Below are 16,554 nucleotides of genomic sequence, written 5' to 3' on the forward strand. Positions count from 1 at the left end.
ATCCAGATATACAACAACACAACAGGAAAACGGTACGTGATCATCTACAGATACAACACATCGTCAGCAAGTCCGGGATCGGCGTCTACTTCCATTTGAGCGTGCAGCTTTTCCGCAAGCGGCCAAATCAACGTGAACATCATCACAAAACACAGGAAGAACCAAAAGAACAGGAAATCAAGGACACGACGCGCCTGCTCCTTTTGCACGGCAAGAACTTCCACCACCTCCACCTCGGACTTGCGGCTGGCGGTAGGCGCAGACGAGACCGTCATCGTCGCGGTCGTCGTACCTCGAGACTCGTATATCGACGACGGCTCGGCATCCGAGCTCAAGATATGCGAGCGCGGGCCCTCGGTCGCGTCCGTCGCGGTATCGACACGCACGACGTGGGTACCATTTCCCGTCTGGTGCTGATGCTGAGCAGCAGCATGACGGCTCACGTCCTGCAGTGCGCTCTGCAGCTGCCCAATCAGCGTCATCGGCGAGCGCAGCGGAACGGCGCTCCTCTCATCAGCAGTCAGAATCGGCTCTTCCGAGGGGGATGTCTGAGGGACTGGGCCTTGCGCCATCGTACTGCCAGTATCAATGTGTAAGAGAGGAGCAGGTGGAACGGGGAAGGGAGAGGGAGAGGGAGAGGGAAGACCAGCATCCCCGTTGCACGAAGGATACGACGACGACGACGACTCGCTTGCTGGCACTTGTGCATTTCCCGGATAGGGCGTTCCCTGAGGTCGCTGGGCCCATTCCGGCTGAGGAGAGCGAGGAGTAGAGGGACTCGGCTCCGGCGTCAGGCCAAGCGTCTGAGCCAGGGGCGTCTGGGCTGCGGGCCATTGTCGCGAGTACGGGTTGAGCTGTCCACAAACGACAAGTGGCCGAGATGTCTGTGCGCGCTCCTGAACGTCCTCTACGCGCCGCGCGGGTCTGTGCCACCGGGAGAGAAGCGACGAGTCTGTCGAGGGTGGCTCTGACGGCGTCTTACCGCTCGCGGGCGTGAGCGTGATCAGCGGCACCTGCTGAGGGGTCGAGGGGATCTCGGAGGCGGAGTGGTAGATGGTGTTCTTGGTATCGTATGCCACGCCCGAATCTCTGAGAGGGTACGGCCCCCATCGCGTTGGGATAGTTGAACCCAGGCCCGAGTCATCGTGCCAAGAGGGCGTCTCGTGGAGTTCTTCAGTGGGGCGCGTCGAACTGACGCTATTTGGGCGCGCTCGCTGTCCGAACATGCGTCCGAAGAAGCTGGACCGTCGGCGTGAGTATAAGGGTGAACCGGAATGACCATACTGCGATAGTGAAGGGTTTCGCATAGGCTTCTGAGCCTGCTCTTCGTATCTGCTTCTGTCCTGTGAGGCGCGAGACGTCGTAGTAGCCTGGCTCTCGCTGCGAGCGTTCTTCGGCTGGTCAGAGGACGCGTACGTGCCTTGTCGGTGGTTATGGCTCTGCTGCTCATAGCAGCGACCATTATCGCCGGATCGGCCACAGCGAACGCTTTTAAGCGCATACGGAATTGGCGGAGGCGCCCCATTATGAGGGTATCGTACTGGAGGAAGAGTCGGAGTAGACATTGAGCGACGATGAGCAGGCACAGGACATGTCTCCGACGTCCTGCGCAGACGTGTTTTATGGGACTTCCCGCGGAAAACACGGGCAATGCTACCGATGAAATCCGAGGAATCCTTGCGTGTACGTTCTCGGTCTCCGTAGTTCTGGACATACACAATTCCGGGCCCTGGTGCAAGTCCAACGGACATTTGCCTGTCTTCACGACTATTGAGACCCTGGTCACGATACCTGTCATCGTTAGGCTGCAAGGGCGGCGAACCGTGTCCGTGACAAGGATATGGCGGCTGCCGTCCCGCAGGTACAGAGTCATGAGGTCCCCTGTCCTCACTGGCATGACCGAGAGGTAAAGCAGGTTCGCCATATGGCGTCGGAACCACGTCGTTTGACCTGCGATCCACCCCATCTCGGGGAGTCCATGAACGAGAAGGAAGTGACCCAGACATGCGACGGACAGCTGCTTCGGTGAGCGCTTGAGAAGAACGCTGCGTGCCACGACCACGCGAAGGACTCGGGCTGTCTGAGGAAGTATCAGCAACAGAAGTGTTGCATAGCACGGCGAATCAACTCACAAGCCGACGACTGCGGTTCGCTCGAAGGAAATTCGATCTCTGTAACCGCAGGGCCCGACGTGGGCCGACCAGTAGATGCGCGTCTGTCCACAGGTGTGAACTGTCCAGCTCCATCGGCTGCACCATCGGATGGCGCGCGAGGCGTGCCCGTGGTGGAAGGAAACTGGATCTCGGTGACTTTTGTACCAGTCGAGCCTGGCAGGGGTATGATCGGATCTTTAGGAGAGACATTCTCTCCGTTGTATGTCTCTTGTACTGTCCATTTACTCGCATCTCTGATTTGCGAGGGCCCTCTTCCCCGGGCTCCCGAGCTTTGTGTGGCGTATGGAAATCTGGGCACTGGTGCAGAGGTATCCGCAAATCCAGAGTCACTGGAGACGCTATGGCGCCATTCCCTAATCCTTCGGGTATCTTTATAAATCATATAGCCCATCAGCATACTATCTCTCTGAACAGTCCTTTGATTGGCGTCTACGAACCTCGTCGAAGCGATGGCGACGTTTGAGCGTCGTGCCAAGCGCCCTTGTTGTGCTTTGAGTCAGGAAAGATATACAGAGCAGCCATAGCTGCCACAGCTTCACTGCCTCGGGCACGAAAAACGTTTACGAGAAGTGTGGCCCGGGACAAGAAGTGGAAGTCGTCAAATCGGAGATGCCCGAATTGGTGCCGTTAAAGAGCTTCCGTTTTTGGTCTTGCACATGACCGCGCCTTCGCACACGTGTAGAACGCGTGTAAACTCATGTTCGTTTTCCCAAGATCAGTGCAGTGTCGAGCATCTCGCGTGTGGACACTTTGGCAGGACGATAGCAGTATCAGTCGCCATACGCCTCTGAGCAATACTCGCGCAGAGATAAATCTTGCATAGAGGCCGTGAAGCTAGGATTATATTATGTCAACACGTCGTACAGGTCATTCAGATATGCTACTGCCCACATGTACGCGGCTTCTCAAATCGCACAGACAGCAGAAGATCACAGCAGTAAGCCGGCGCATAGCCGGAAAGACACTCACCAATATTTCCCCCATCGCGGTATACAGCCCACTCAACTAAGGCAGAGAATTTCTTGACTTCCTGCCCATCGCCCATCGTCGACAACGCGGCAGCTCGAGTAAGAATACGTCGCACAAAATCGTTCGCGGCCCTCTCCTCGGCAAGACCACGGCACCATCTCTCAAAGCCCTTCCAGGCGTCGTTCCACAGCATGTTGGCGTAGAGATACACATCGTCCACCTTCTTGTGCGAGTCGTGTTGAACTCGCATTCTCACGCAGAGAAGGCCGGGTGGGCCGTCGGAGAGAAATTTCATCATCATGGACACATGTAGTGTTGTGAGGCCTTCCGCACGATACCAATCATTCGCGTCCAGATGCACGATGCTCAGCAATGGGGTCCGGGAGGAGCGCAAGATCGCGTGCTCAATGATGAGATCTGACTCTGGACTATGAGGGGTCAAAGAATGCGCTATATGCGGCGTCGATGGAATCGAAGGGCTGAAGGATCGTGGCACAGGAAGAAGCGCGGTCGCCGGATGGAGTGCTGGTCGTGGTGAATGAGCGCCTTTCATCGATTTGCTACTGGCTTCTGCACGAGGATGCGGCGGCGGACAAGGTCCAGACTGTGGAACAAGGTCCTGGCGATCGGACGAGACAGTGTCAGACTCTGGGTATACCTCGCCGCCCGCATCTGGCTGAGAAAGCTCCTCAACAGATGGCGCCGGGCTGATGATCCTCACCGCAGGCGCTTGAAGGAACCTGACCCGGTTGTGAGACTGAGCCTCAAAGTCGCCTGGCATCAGAACGTGCTCTTCCTCTACCAACCTGAGGCACTGGAAACTGTCAGGAGATCGCAGCGGCCCTAACCCGAACATGCCCAGAGTAACACAGTCGGCCAGCCAACAGATAAAGACAGCGATTTTGAGGGACGTTTGCGAGGGCTGCGGCCTGGCATCCGAGGTCACTTTGTCCCGAGAGGCCATGCGAGGCTCGCGGGTGACGGATGCGCCAGAAACGCCCGGCTGCGCTGCGAGCCAGTCGGCCACGAAAGCCGTCCGGTCTGCAGGGACGTCTGAGTCTTCGGAGGATGTAGACATGCTTAGGTTTGGCAAGTAAGGGATGCGAAGGTAGCTAGAGGACCACGGAAACTAAGCTAGGATCTTGCCAATGTATTTAAGTGCGCATCTGAAATTATTTCCGGCGACGCACGGACCTTCCGTGGGTCTTGAGGCCTCCATTCTGGTGAAGAGAGATACACCCTCTGGCCAGGCATACTGAATAGAGAAGCGTCGAGCTTGAAGGGTCATGATGGTTGAGGTCAAGGCGCTGATAATGCACGTGCATGCGTCACAGTCTCAGTCACGCCTTTCGACCTGTGTGCACGCCAGAAAAACGAAGTGGACACACTCACGAGCTCGACCGTTGAACCGTTGTGATTAGGGTTCGACTCGCAATGCAAGGATTCAGAAACTGCACTTTCTTGAGATATCCAGTCGTAACTACTCGTAAAGAGAACGTAGAGATGATCATGAATCGGACAAGGAGTTCAATGAAGGAAAGTCCTGTCTGTCTGCAGCACAACATGCCAAAGCTATCTAGCAATCGTCACATTGATTTCGTGACAGTCCGAGCAGACCGAGCGCGCCATATCCACCAACCGGCTTGCTAGATCACCGCCACCCGACGCGTGCTCATTCAGCACGCCCTCCGGGACGGCTCCCACAACGTTGCCCTCGATCTCAAATAAGATATACTCGAGGTCAGAGCGCGTCGAAGTCGAGTCTGGTTGGTGGAAATGGTTACAGTAGCCGAGAAAGCGCTCGCGCGCGGCGTCCAAGGAGTCGCCAGCTTGGACAGAGCTGGATGTGCCGACGCGCATGGTGAGAACCGCCAGTCCGTGGTGACCCGAAGGATAAGCCAGGCGGACGAGAGCGCGCATTTCGGGAACTGTAGTGGCGGATGATGCTCCTGAAATGGAGAGATTGTGGAAGGACAGTGCGGAATCAACGCCCTTGGGGGACTGCCCAACGGAGTCTGAAACCTCAAGTTGATCATGACCCTCTGCTGGAAGGGGCGTAGGTGGGTTCAGGGGCATCGCAGGGAGAGGCAAACGCGCACGAAGAACAGCTTGCCTATATTCGACCATGAGTGCGCCGTGTGTTTGACCGCCGATGATAGGCAGAATGGCAGAAGTCAACTCGGACAACCTCTCTCGAAGATCGGCATGCCTGGGGAAAGGCGTCTCGTCGAAGAAAGACTCGGAGGAAACGGAACTTGAGGAAGAGGGTGATGGTGATGGCTCGACGAGGGATGGCGCTGGGCTGATGACCCTGACCAACGGTGTGTCGACAAGCCTGACTTCCAGGTTCTCATGTCGAGGAGGGATACCTGACTCGCGAAGGATGCCACGAAGAGCGGCAGCGGATGGCACGCGGTTTTGCGTGCTTGTCTCCGCTTCGACCGCGTCAATCCAGTCACAGATGCAATCTCTGGTGAGCCTCATCCTTGGTCGCTTATCGGGGCTTTCACCGTTCCTGTTGGCTCGGGTGGAAAGAGCCGAACGAGGTTGCGCAGGTGCGGGAGGGCGAGGAACGGAAACGGGAGGGCGAAGATCGACTGTTGTGGCAGGCGATATGTGTAGCGATACGTTGCATCGAGGACACTTCACGTGAATCGCCTTGCCCTTTACTGCACGGCTCTCAGGTGATCGAGTCATGCTGATCTCTGTGAAGAAAAGGAATGTACGGCTGTGGGGAGGAGGAGGCCACGGAAAACCAGATGGAATACTCAGCGTATATAAGCCTTCGCCGGGGGATACAGTTTTTCGACGACAATTGAGATGGCTATTGAGCAGGCTTATTGTGATTCGGAATCACCTACTCACAATAGAGGGGATTTGCAGGCCCGAGCTCAGAAGCTTTTGAAGGTCGAAGCGGAGGGCTGGACGCTTGGAGCATGTTGGCGAAGGTCAATGAGGGAACAACTGTCGCGCTTCGCCTCTATCCAGGGATGATGCCCAAAGCGTCAGGCTATGGTGATGGAGAAGGGCGTCTGAACGGACATGACGGTCGTGGTCAACCCACTGATGCCACACGTGCATGCGTCACGGTTCAAGTCACGCAGCCGTTTGTGTTCTGGAGACCTGGGTCGACCTTCACGAGCTTCACTGTCGTGCTTTGCATCTGAATCGCAGTGTCAGGACTGAGGTAGAATGATAGTTCTTATTTTCTGATTCATAAAAGTCGTAAAAAGAGCGTAAAGGTGATCGTAAATGTAGCTAAACTAGGGCAATGTCCTCGACCCCAAGTTCCATGCATGTAAGTATCACTGCACGATAGCGACACTGATGTAACGGCAACTTGGGCACTCCACCCGAGCCATGTTCACCAATCGAACCGCCAGGTCACCGCCACCCCATGCGTGCGCATGCAGCACGCCTGCCTCGACGCCCACGACGCTCTGCTCGATCTCAAACAAGATACGTTCGATCACGAGGCGAGATGTAGTATGTCGCGATGGGCGAAGAGAATCGCAGTACGTGAAGAAGGTGCGGCGCGCATTGTCCCACGTCTCGCCAGCTTGGAGGGCGCTGGACGTGCCCACGCGCATCGATAGAACGGCGGGTCCGGGGTAGCCGGAAGGATAAACGAGCTGAACGAGGGCCCGCAGTTCGGCCATCACGGTAGGGGGCTCATTGACGGTGACCTGGCGACCGAGAACAGCATTGACCTCCGCTGTGAATTGCTCCACATGTTCGATGAGGGCGTCCTCGACCTCAGCCTCGTCGGGAAGAGGTGAAAAGGGGATGCGAGGCGCTGGAGGAGGTGCTGAAAGCTCAGAGGGCAATGGCTCGTGTTCTTCGTCCGGGAGGGGCGTGTGAGGGATACGCGGCGTTGGAGGAGGAGCGGAAAGCCCCGCGGAAGAAGTCTGGAAGTCCTTTTCCTTTTCACCAACCCATGCATGATCGTCGGGGAACGGAATGGTGGACGGAGCTCTCTCAGGGGACGCTTGCGGGAGGTCCGCATGCCTAGGGAAAGGCGTCTTGTTGAAGAAGGACTCGGAGGAGATGGGTGTCGACGGAGTCGACGCCGGCAACGACGACTCCTCAGATTCCTCCTTGAGACTCGAGCCACGCTTCGTCCAAGAATCAGGAAGCCCAACGATGTCCGGTGCCGGGCTAATGACCTTGATCAGCGGTTCGTCGATGAACCGAATGCTCAAGTTCCCGCCACGACGGGCGGCGCCTGGCTTGCGAAGTATGCCGCGAGGGCGCACGGAGGGAAGATGTGTAGCCGTCAAAGTGAGGGTGAGGTCCGGGGCGTCCGGTGCCGGAGCTTGGTTCACGGAACACAGCGTGGTAACGCTGCTAAGTGAGACGATTGATGAAGAGTCTGCAGATTCCAGGTGATTTGGCCTTTTGGGACGAGGCAGGGCCACCTCCTTTCGTTCAGAGCGCATATAGCGTTCAATTTCCTCCGCCTGGATGGTTGTCCGATCCTGAAGGAGAAGCTGCGATCTGGAGGACGGGTTCGGAGGCTGAGACGTAGCGTCGGCGGCATCGTGAGATGCTCGTGGCGGCGACGGCTCTTGCGCAGAGGGCGGTGTGGTGCCTAGCGAATGGGACTCGTCACCGAAGGTGGTGGTCGGAGGACCAACAGGGGACAGAATGAGCTGTGACGCTCGCTCTTGTTGCAGGTTACGGCTGCCGCCGACCATGAGCGTCGAGGTGTCCTCGTCGGCAGGCGAGTGAGAAGACGTGCTGCTACAACCCGTGCCCTCTTGAGCACCCGCCTCAGCTTCATCCGCCTCGGTCCATTCGCGGATGCGATCACCGGGAGGAATCATATCTTGCTCCAGTTCAGGACTTGCGCCTACACGGAAGAGATGCGCCAGAGGAGCCATAAAAAGTCGAAAAGGTATAGAAAAGCGTCGGCGTTCAGAGCTGGTAGGCGGAAAACGGCCTTGTGAGATGAGCGGGGGTTCACCGTGTCGGTAAGGTACCGGGTGCAGTGTGATCAAGCCCCCAGTCCAGCGCCTTCCAGAGGACCGAGCCATGCTGAGCTCCGAAGAGATGAAAAGATGTAAGGAGTGTAGGGGCGAAAAAGGACACCACGAAGAGCCAGACGGAATCCTCGAGCATTATAAGCTAGAAACCCATGTCGTCGAGGACAATAAGGACGGCTTCTCAAATGCCCTTATTATGTCTCGAGAGTCTGCTGTCACAATAGAGAGTCCATAGAAAACCGGGTATCCTGTATACAGAAGATCCAGAAGGGTAAAGCGGAGGTTGGACAATTGGACATGGTGGGAGAGGGCAAGCCGCTTCGCCGCCACCGACCCGGAAAGAGTCACACGTGGCTGTTCATGTCATTGTCCACTGCAGGTTGGAGCGAGCCACCATGTCGTCGGCGCCGTCCTCCTCGCTCTCCTCCGTCGTCTCGAACCTTGTGCGGGCCTCTATGGGGTCCTCTGTGTCCCCCACCGTGACCGACGAGGACCTTGACCGCCACGTCGCCGAGCTTATCCTGAAAGAAGCCAAGAAGAAGGCCGAACGATATCAGGAGACTGGCATTCGCGCGTACCTCGCGCCTAGCTTGTGCGTACTCTATTGTGGTAGCGGGAAGACCGTCGCTGCTTAGGATATGGTAGCTAACTACTTGGCAGACATGACGCCAATGCACCGAGGCCAAACAAGCGCTTCCTGTCCTCGATCATCAAGAGCACAGATGACCACAATCGTTCCATATTGCGCGCGCAGGCCGAGGCAGCCGAAGAAATACAACGTCAACGGCGGGAAGAGGAACGCCGCGAGCGCATGAAGCGCGCAGAGGAGGCTGTTGCAAGTCGCCGAAGTCGTGGCGCGGGAAGTAGCAGAGGCGAAGGAAGCAGTTCACGCCGGGAAGAACGGCACTCGAGCCGGAGAGAGGAAGGGCGGTCAAGTCGACGACACCGCGAGCGCTCTGATGACCGAGACGAGGAACACAAGAGCAAGGGGAAGCGGAAGGAGGAACGATCGAGCAGACGCGACCGCGAGGACGAGCACTGGCACCGCGTCGCTGATGACGAGAAGTGGGATCACTGGGACGGGAGAACGGCCGAGCGGGATCCCAAACGCAAACGACGCGCATGGGAGAACGCGAACGAAGACGACGATGAGCCTGGACGTTCTCACAAGCGACGACATAGGTCTCGCTCTCCCGACTGCGACGAGTTTAAGGACAAGGATGACCGCTCACGACGCTCACATCGCCACCGCTCCCGCTCGAAGGATGGCGAGCGTCGCTCATCTCACAAGCACAGCCGCCGCCACCATCGTCACCGCAGCCCTTCCCCCACCTCATCCTCTACTCGCGATGACGCGCCACCAACCAAACACAAGCGTACCCGCTCCTCCTCACCCGCCTCCCGAGGCGAAGGCTCCTCCCGCCGCTCCCCCTCCGATACCCTCCCCTCCCGCGAAAGCTCCCCTACACCCGGCCCCACACCACCCCTCCCCTCCAAGATGGACAAGTACTTCGAGGAAGACTACGACCCCCGCCTCGACGTAGACCCTCTACCCGCCGCACCACACGTACCCGCCACCGGGCTCATCGACAACACACAATTCGAGGGCTGGGACGCTATGCTCGACCTCCTGCGCAAGCGCAAGGAGGACAAGGAGGAGAAGAAACGCCTCGAGCGCCTCGGATTCGACCCGGACGCCTACAAGGCGCCGAGCGGCGGCTTCGGAGACGGCTGGGGAGGGAGCAGCGGGGGCACGAACGTCATGGACATCCAGTACAGCAAGCGCGGGACGGTGCGGGAGTGGGACAAGGGGAAGGATATGAGTTTTTAGACTCGGGGTGATAGAGCAGGCGCAAGGAAACATGTAAGTACATTATATAGCTACGGATTCTCCTTCTTGTATAGTTATCGGGTTGTCTACACCCAATCATATTTTCGGCGCCGGGACGCCACCTACTGGGTAATGGCGCGTTGCACGACAGCTTGCTCCTCGGGTGTGAGTTGGGAGACGAGCTGCGAGAAGTTTGACGTGTTGTGCTGGGCGCAGTCGCGGAGGAAGGACACGAGGTGCGACTGCGCGGTACAGTGAGAGCCGCTCGTCGCGAAAAAATGTTGATACTTACCTGCATGTCCATCTGCGATATTGGGTCGTTCTTCAGGTCCTCGTCGTCATCATCGTCCAGGACGTCGTCGTTGTCAAACTTGACGCCACGCGGGCCAATCATCTCGGACAGGAACGCGAACTCATCCTTGGTGAAGCCCTGGGAGTTGATCTTGCCGATTTCACCACCGCCCTCCTCTTCCCAATCATCATCCTGCTGGCAATGTTAGCATGCATGAAGCTGCTCGAAAGCATCGCCTTACTCCGTCGTCCGAGGCAACTTCCTCGTCGTCGATAGCCCCGATAGCCGCCGACTCCCCGCCCGTAAGCAAGTCGCGAACGACAATCTTCAGCGCCTTCACAGGGAACGGCACCGTCGTAAACTCCGTCGGAACTGCAAACAAAAAACACACAAGCCGTCAGCCAGATCTCCACAGCACACCAATAGGACCCATCGCGCACTCTTCTTCGTCCGCGAGCGCGTCATGATGACTGCGAAAGGCGATTCGTTCGGTGCGCGCGCGAGGATGCGGGAGGCGGGGCCCACTCACCGTTCTTCGTCTCCGGGCGGAGGATGATGTCGCCCTTGACGGTGATCTGCTGCAGACTGGGGCGTGCGGCGCGGAGGAGCTCGCAGAGGCCGAGGGTGCTGACGCGGCCGGGCCAGAAGCCCTGGAAGGTCTCGGCATTCTCGCACCACGTTTGGAGAAGGATGTCGAGGCCGGAGCGGCCGTTGACGTTGATGCCTTCGAGGAGCTGCAAGACCGTGTCGCGCTGGTTGGTGATGAGGAAGGCAAAGGGGATGACGAGGCTCTGGAAGCAGGTTAGCACATATCTACAATGGACTCTGAACATGAGTGCATACCTGCAAGAACGTCGCAGTCTTCGCAGTGAGCATGCGGCTGACCATTGCCTGCAGCAATTCGGGCAACACAGGAAGCACGGCCTCCCCCGCATTCCGCAAGAGGTGAATGATCAAGTCGCCAATGAACAACCCGCCACTCTCATCCTCGCTCTGCAAAATGCGCGCTATCAACGCCAACACATGTTCCAAACCCCCACGGTTCCCATCAGACCAGGCAGCAAGCTGCTTGCAGTCCTTGCGGACGATGGTAGTCAAGCACGACACGCCGTTCTGCAGGACGTCGCGGTCCTCAGACTGCGCTAGGCAGTGGAAGAGGCTCGGCGCCATCGCGGCGACGAAGCCGTCGCCGAGGCCGCCTTCCGGCGCGCCCTTCACCATGCTGGTGATGAGCTCGATGCCGGTGGATGTGACCCACGATTCATCTGGCTTCGCCTCATTCAGGTTCTTGCAGAGCGCCGGCAGGGCCTGCTGAACGATTGACTGGTAGATGCCGCTCGCTTTCGAGGAAGCGAGAGCTTCAAAGATGTCGCTCAGGATCGACTCAAAGATCGGGTCTAAAAGTCGGAGGTGAGAGGGGCTCATGCGTCAGAGTTGAGAGTGCAGACCCTTGTTGTTCTTCTTCCAGACATCGAGAAGTGCAACGACGAGCGACTGCGCCAGATCAGTCGTCAACCACCTCCCGTCGTCCACCTGCACGACCACCGACATCGTCTCCAGTACCAAAGACAGCGCGTCGTCCGAGGTGTCGAGGAGGAAGGGACCAAGGTCTTTGGCGATTCGCGCGACGAAGGGGACTATGGCCGAATCCTCGGCGCCCTGACAGAAGCTACGCGAAGCATGTTAGTGAATGCGTGTTTGAGAAGCAAGCACCAAACATACTTATGCACCGCACGCACGGCAGAGACCTTGACCGGAACACCCGCCTCGCTGGACTCGATGACCTGGATCGCAGCCTCAAGGTACTGACCCGCCAGCTGCAGCGGTAACAGCTTCGCGTACTGACTGGCAAAGACGAAGCCGCGACCCTGCAGGAAGGGGTGTGCTGACTTTCGTCAGCCATCAGTCAACATGACGGGGAATAAGACTACCAGAAAGACCCAAGACCGAGGGCACGATGTCGCGCAGGATGTACTCAATGTCGATCGGCTTATCCCGTCCTGACTCAAGCTCGTCCTCGATGCAGTCCAAGATGGTCTCCGACTGAGAACCGATTGCAGCGAGGGAGGCCTCGAGAGGACGCCACCTGCTGTAGCATGAGTACAATGTCTTCATCATACGAGCATTTGAGTTTTACCAGTCTTCCTGGCCACCATCGCGCGCCTGCTGCGATGACTGAACCATCTGCTGCAGCAGCAACTGACACGTCGCCGCCGTCTTCGCCGGCTCGCGTTCCATGAGGACCTGGCGCAATCATGAGGCAAGTGAAAAGACGTATGTAAATGGGACTTACACCCAAGATGTCGAAGCCGGCAACGCGAACGCTGTACTCTTGCGTCTCGTCGTCCTCCTGCGCGATGAACGCGTTGACGTTACTCGCCCAGGTGTCTTCCTAATCAAGGCTGTCAGGACATGTCGCGTGGAGTAAGGTTGTGTTCGGATACTCACATCCTCATCGGTTATCTGCGCATACTGGAAGACGGCGGATACGACTGCGGTCAAATTGTTGCCTTCGAACCATGTCTTGGCCTTGCCTCCCCGAATGATCGAGGAGAGGAAGTCGAGGATAGGACAGATGAGTTGCGGTAGGTGCACCGGCTCGTCTTCCGAGGATGGAGGTGGGGAGTCAGTTGCGGAAAGGTAGTATTGCTGGAATGCCGGGTAGATTGTTTGCAGGTGATTGAGCGAGGCGCTCAGTATGTCGGGGAGGAAGGTGGTCATGGCGCGCGGGAATGAAGTGTGGATGATGTCCAGGGTCTTCGCGAAGTCAACATCGTGCTGTATGCGCATATGAGTATAGCGTACCTTGTAGATCTGTATGCGGATCAAGAGCCCGTCCCACTCCGACTTGTTGAGGTCTTGGCGAGGGTCGATGTTGAGCAGAACCCTGAACGCCTCAAGCCAAACGGGTAAAATGGACGTGGTCGCCTCCTTCACGGCTTGCGGGTGCTGGTCCTTGACCATGAACAGCGCTTCCACACATTGCTGGAACACGGATACGGTCCTGGCGCGCGTAATCGCACCGTATTGCTGTGAACTCGGTTAGCATCGAGTAATTGTCTCTCCAATTACGCATACCTCCGTTCCACCGAGAATGGTGAGCAAAACCGGCAGGAGTTCGCGAAGAATAGGAAGGATCTGGTCTTCGGAAAGGTCTGCCTTGATGAACTCGGCGAAGACCTGCATTGCGCCGTGGACAGAGTTCGGTGATCCGGAGGACAATAAACCGATGAGGGAAGTGAGGAGTTCGGGGTTCTCGTCGGGCCAGTCAGCGTTGGCTAATGTAGACATGGTGCGAGCCTATTGTTTGCTAAAGCTGAGCACGATGTTAATGGGATAACGCTATGATCACGCACGCAGAGTGAGCGGATCTTGCGATCGGGGTCAGACAAGCCCTGGAAGACTAGCTGCCGGACTGCGGCTTTGGTCTGCGACTCATGAGCATCGGTCGAGTATAGGATGCATATTACAACGCACCTCCTGGGGTGGAGCGGGCCCCCGGAACTGAGGAAAGATGGGGGACCAGCGTTCAAGCACATATTTCCTCAGTACGATGCTAGCCGAGTGCAGGCGCGACATTGCTCATCAGGACGCGTATTGCTGGAGATCACGCGTAGTACTCATCTGTCTCAGTGGCAGCTCCGCTTCTGGGGACAACGCTAGTCTTGCGAGGGAGATACCGGTCTCTGATCGATCCACGCGCCTACTTCAGTCAAGCGTCGCGCACTGCAGCATGGAGCACGAACCCGGCTGAGCTGAAAACTCGGCGAGCTTGAGCTCGGCAGATATTCTGACATTTGGATTTGAGTCTAGGGTAGCGGTCAGACACTCTGCGAGCTGAGCGACGGAGGTCATGGTGGGGGAAGACAAGCTGGCTATACCGCAGATCAGACGCGAAAACGCGAAGCGTCACACGTTACTTCGTCACGCTTCTCCTCATCGCCAACTGTCATGTTCGAATTCCGAGGGCCGGCCTACTGGTCCTGTTGGCATCTCAACCCACCATATTACCTTGCCTTGCAAGGTCTCTCCCGCCCTTAATTGACCCCATCAATTTGTACGGTGCTCTTGGACAACAAACGTCAAGTCACGCGCGCCACACGCGCGCAACAAGAGTCCAGTGCGCAAGCCCACCCCACTGTCTCAGCCTCAAGGCAAGGTTGAAGCCGGCGGAGCCGGAGCTTCCTCTAGTTGACCCTTCGATGTGATATCCTCTCGTGTGATTGCGCTAATTGTTCTTCTCCTATTGTCTTGCGGACGAAGACGGCTTCAGCACTCACTTAAGATGCCCAAGTTGAAGAAGGCAGCATGCGTCTTCCCGACCACGGCCCCACTCGATTCTAGATATTTTAGAAAGGGAGGGAGAACTGTGCTACCTCGCCCTCCTGCTGACTGTGATTCCCATCAAGCTTTAAACCTATCACGATTATAGCGCCGGTAGGTTCTGGCTACCCAGCTCAGTGGCGGGGGGCTGACTGAATGTCGTAGAGTGCTACTGCCCCGCTATCCCGGTCTATCTCTCAAGATGGGCAGCAGATTCTCCTCGCCGCGCATGATGCGTGATCCTGGTGCGTCTGTAAGATCCGCGATTCACCTTCCATGCGTCCTGATGGGAGCTTTCCAGGCGCAAACGCCAGTTCCGGCAAAGTGAACTCGCGGTCTATAAGCTCCTTCATCAGTCTTCTTCCGACCGAACTGCTCTGCAATATCTTCATGCTGTGTGGACGCTCCGACGACGAATTTTACTATCCTCGCGAGGACATGGACTACTGTGGACGAAGCCGGAACCTACCATGGTTGCACAGTCAAGAAGTAGTCAGCCTTGGGCTCGTGTGTGCGCGCTGGTTTGCTATAACGCGTGGCTGTCCCCAACTGTGGACCATGGTCGATGTGTCCTCGCCACGCCCATGCGACATAGCTGCACTCAGGCGATGCATAAGGTACTCTAGCGATCTTCCGCTTACATTGAGAATCAACGATCGCCACAACCTAGTTCCGGGACAACCCGATGTCGATGCCTGCCAACGATTCATGCAGATTGTAGCGTCGGTGTCTTTCCGCTGGGATGAGATATCCATCCTATCTACCCGTAGCGAGCCCACGCTGCTCGATCTAGTCGCGCCCCTGCTCTTTCAACCGACCAACGCTTTTAGGCGTCTTCGGCGCGCCATGATCAAGCACCACAATCATCTCAAGGAGCCAGCCGTCGACTGCCTCCTCTGGCAGATGTTCTTCGCGTCACCTTCTCTGCGTCAGGCACAATGGGCCGGCGCTCACGTTCACGCTCCTGCATCTACCCTCGTAAAACTGACACATGTCGGTGTGAATGATCTCCCTCCGCAGAATATCCTGGACCTCGTGCGATCATGCCCCAAAATCGAAGTACTTCAGATCTCGGTGCGGTCGAATGAAAGTGTCTTTCCGGGAAAGGAAGATGGTCACCTCATACCTTGTGTGTCCCCGCGAGTCGTTCTGCCCCATCTGCGCGTCATTATGCTGAGCTGCTTCGGTGATTGGACGAATTTCTTTGAAAGTATTTCTACTCCCTCTCTGAGTCGTCTTGACTTCGCCTACACAGGCATCCAGGCCACCGCGATAGATACTATGCTTCAATCCTCCCATGCGCGACTGGACATGCTTTCGCTCCGTTACATATATGACGGACATGACGTGCAGTGCGCGGCCCTTCTACGCTGTGCATCGCTGCGACAGCTACGTATAGTACTTCAGGAGAAAAGTGAGATTTTGTTCGTTATTGATGCCGAGGTGTTCGGCCCAGCCTCGGACTTGTCTGGACTGGATTTGTCTTTGCCACCAGATGTTACGTTGTTCAGCGACAATTTCTCGCATGCGGACGACTTGTATTGGTCTTCAGCTACTTTCTGAATACCGGGAACTCTTATATATACCGCTACGTATACATATCTGTGGTGCTGTGATACGGATCCTCGACGTCTCCCTGGACATTGAGAGACTAAGCCAGGTTCGAACATAGATCAATGGGAGAAAGAGCAACACGAAGCCGCAGCGTTACGCGTGACAGCATCACTCTCCTCATGGCCGAACCACCATCTTCACCTCCTAGGGAAGCCACGACAATATGGGCAGTAGAGCCACGGAGCGCGACGGACTGATCGAAAGCTAAGAAATACCCTTCCATCAGGTCCAAATCCGTTCCCTCTCGTCATCGTTACACTGAGGAGGTCAAGCGCGGAGCAGGCCCGTGATACGCCCAGATTCAAAGACAGCTTCTCTTGGGAGCCCTCACCACTCGCCTAGGCATTTGTACACACACACCTGCGT

General features: G+C 56.9%; 6 protein-coding genes across 6 annotated transcripts; 2 read left to right on the forward strand and 4 right to left on the reverse strand.

Annotated features, from left to right (window-relative positions):
- Positions 1 to 44: 44 nt before the first annotated feature.
- SCHCODRAFT_02567991 (uncharacterized protein) lies at positions 45 to 4,431 on the reverse strand (the record flags this gene model as incomplete). Its single annotated transcript, XM_003036951.2, has 5 exons — positions 45 to 1,778; positions 1,823 to 2,076; positions 2,133 to 2,327; positions 3,144 to 4,255; positions 4,334 to 4,431. The coding sequence occupies 5 exons, from the start codon at positions 4,429 to 4,431 to the stop codon at positions 45 to 47; spliced, it is 3,393 nt and encodes a 1,130-aa protein (XP_003036997.1).
- A 150-nt stretch (positions 4,432 to 4,581) lies between these two features.
- On the reverse strand, positions 4,582 to 6,150 carry SCHCODRAFT_02613606 (uncharacterized protein; the record flags this gene model as incomplete). The annotated part of the gene is made up of 2 exons (XM_050344612.1): positions 6,009 to 6,150; positions 4,582 to 5,926 (listed from the first exon to the last, which is right to left on the reverse strand). A coding segment is annotated over exon 2 (1,121 nt), but the record flags the coding sequence as incomplete, so codon positions are not given.
- A 172-nt stretch (positions 6,151 to 6,322) lies between these two features.
- Positions 6,323 to 8,347, reverse strand: SCHCODRAFT_02613608 (uncharacterized protein). The gene has a single exon (XM_003036950.3). It carries the CDS (start codon positions 8,024 to 8,026, stop codon positions 6,449 to 6,451), a length of 1,578 nt encoding a protein of 525 aa, XP_003036996.2. The 5' UTR covers positions 8,027 to 8,347; the 3' UTR covers positions 6,323 to 6,448.
- A 176-nt stretch (positions 8,348 to 8,523) lies between these two features.
- Positions 8,524 to 9,959, forward strand: SCHCODRAFT_02685064 (uncharacterized protein; the record flags this gene model as incomplete). Its single annotated transcript, XM_050346774.1, has 2 exons — positions 8,524 to 8,720; positions 8,789 to 9,959. The coding sequence occupies 2 exons, from the start codon at positions 8,524 to 8,526 to the stop codon at positions 9,957 to 9,959; spliced, it is 1,368 nt and encodes a 455-aa protein (XP_050202544.1).
- Positions 9,913 to 14,168, reverse strand: SCHCODRAFT_02613614 (ARM repeat-containing protein). The gene is made up of 18 exons (XM_050344613.1): positions 13,998 to 14,168; positions 13,876 to 13,937; positions 13,729 to 13,815; positions 13,608 to 13,679; positions 13,330 to 13,551; positions 13,057 to 13,281; positions 12,700 to 13,008; positions 12,545 to 12,643; positions 12,389 to 12,495; positions 12,183 to 12,337; positions 11,974 to 12,136; positions 11,700 to 11,920; positions 11,095 to 11,648; positions 10,781 to 11,042; positions 10,692 to 10,721; positions 10,493 to 10,623; positions 10,252 to 10,443; positions 9,913 to 10,201 (listed from the first exon to the last, which is right to left on the reverse strand). The coding sequence occupies exons 1-18, from the start codon at positions 14,104 to 14,106 to the stop codon at positions 10,082 to 10,084; spliced, it is 3,120 nt and encodes a 1,039-aa protein (XP_050202545.1). The 5' UTR covers positions 14,107 to 14,168; the 3' UTR covers positions 9,913 to 10,081.
- A 439-nt stretch (positions 14,169 to 14,607) lies between these two features.
- Positions 14,608 to 15,988, forward strand: SCHCODRAFT_02527472 (uncharacterized protein; the record flags this gene model as incomplete). Its single annotated transcript, XM_050343523.1, has 3 exons — positions 14,608 to 14,688; positions 14,740 to 14,819; positions 14,876 to 15,988. Coding segments are annotated over exons 2-3 (1,155 nt in total), but the record flags the coding sequence as incomplete, so codon positions are not given.
- Positions 15,989 to 16,554: the final 566 nt, after the last annotated feature.

This window comes from Schizophyllum commune (genome assembly GCF_000143185.2).
Source record: "Schizophyllum commune H4-8 unplaced genomic scaffold SCHCOscaffold_2, whole genome shotgun sequence".
NCBI classification, from domain to species: domain Eukaryota; kingdom Fungi; phylum Basidiomycota; class Agaricomycetes; order Agaricales; family Schizophyllaceae; genus Schizophyllum; species Schizophyllum commune.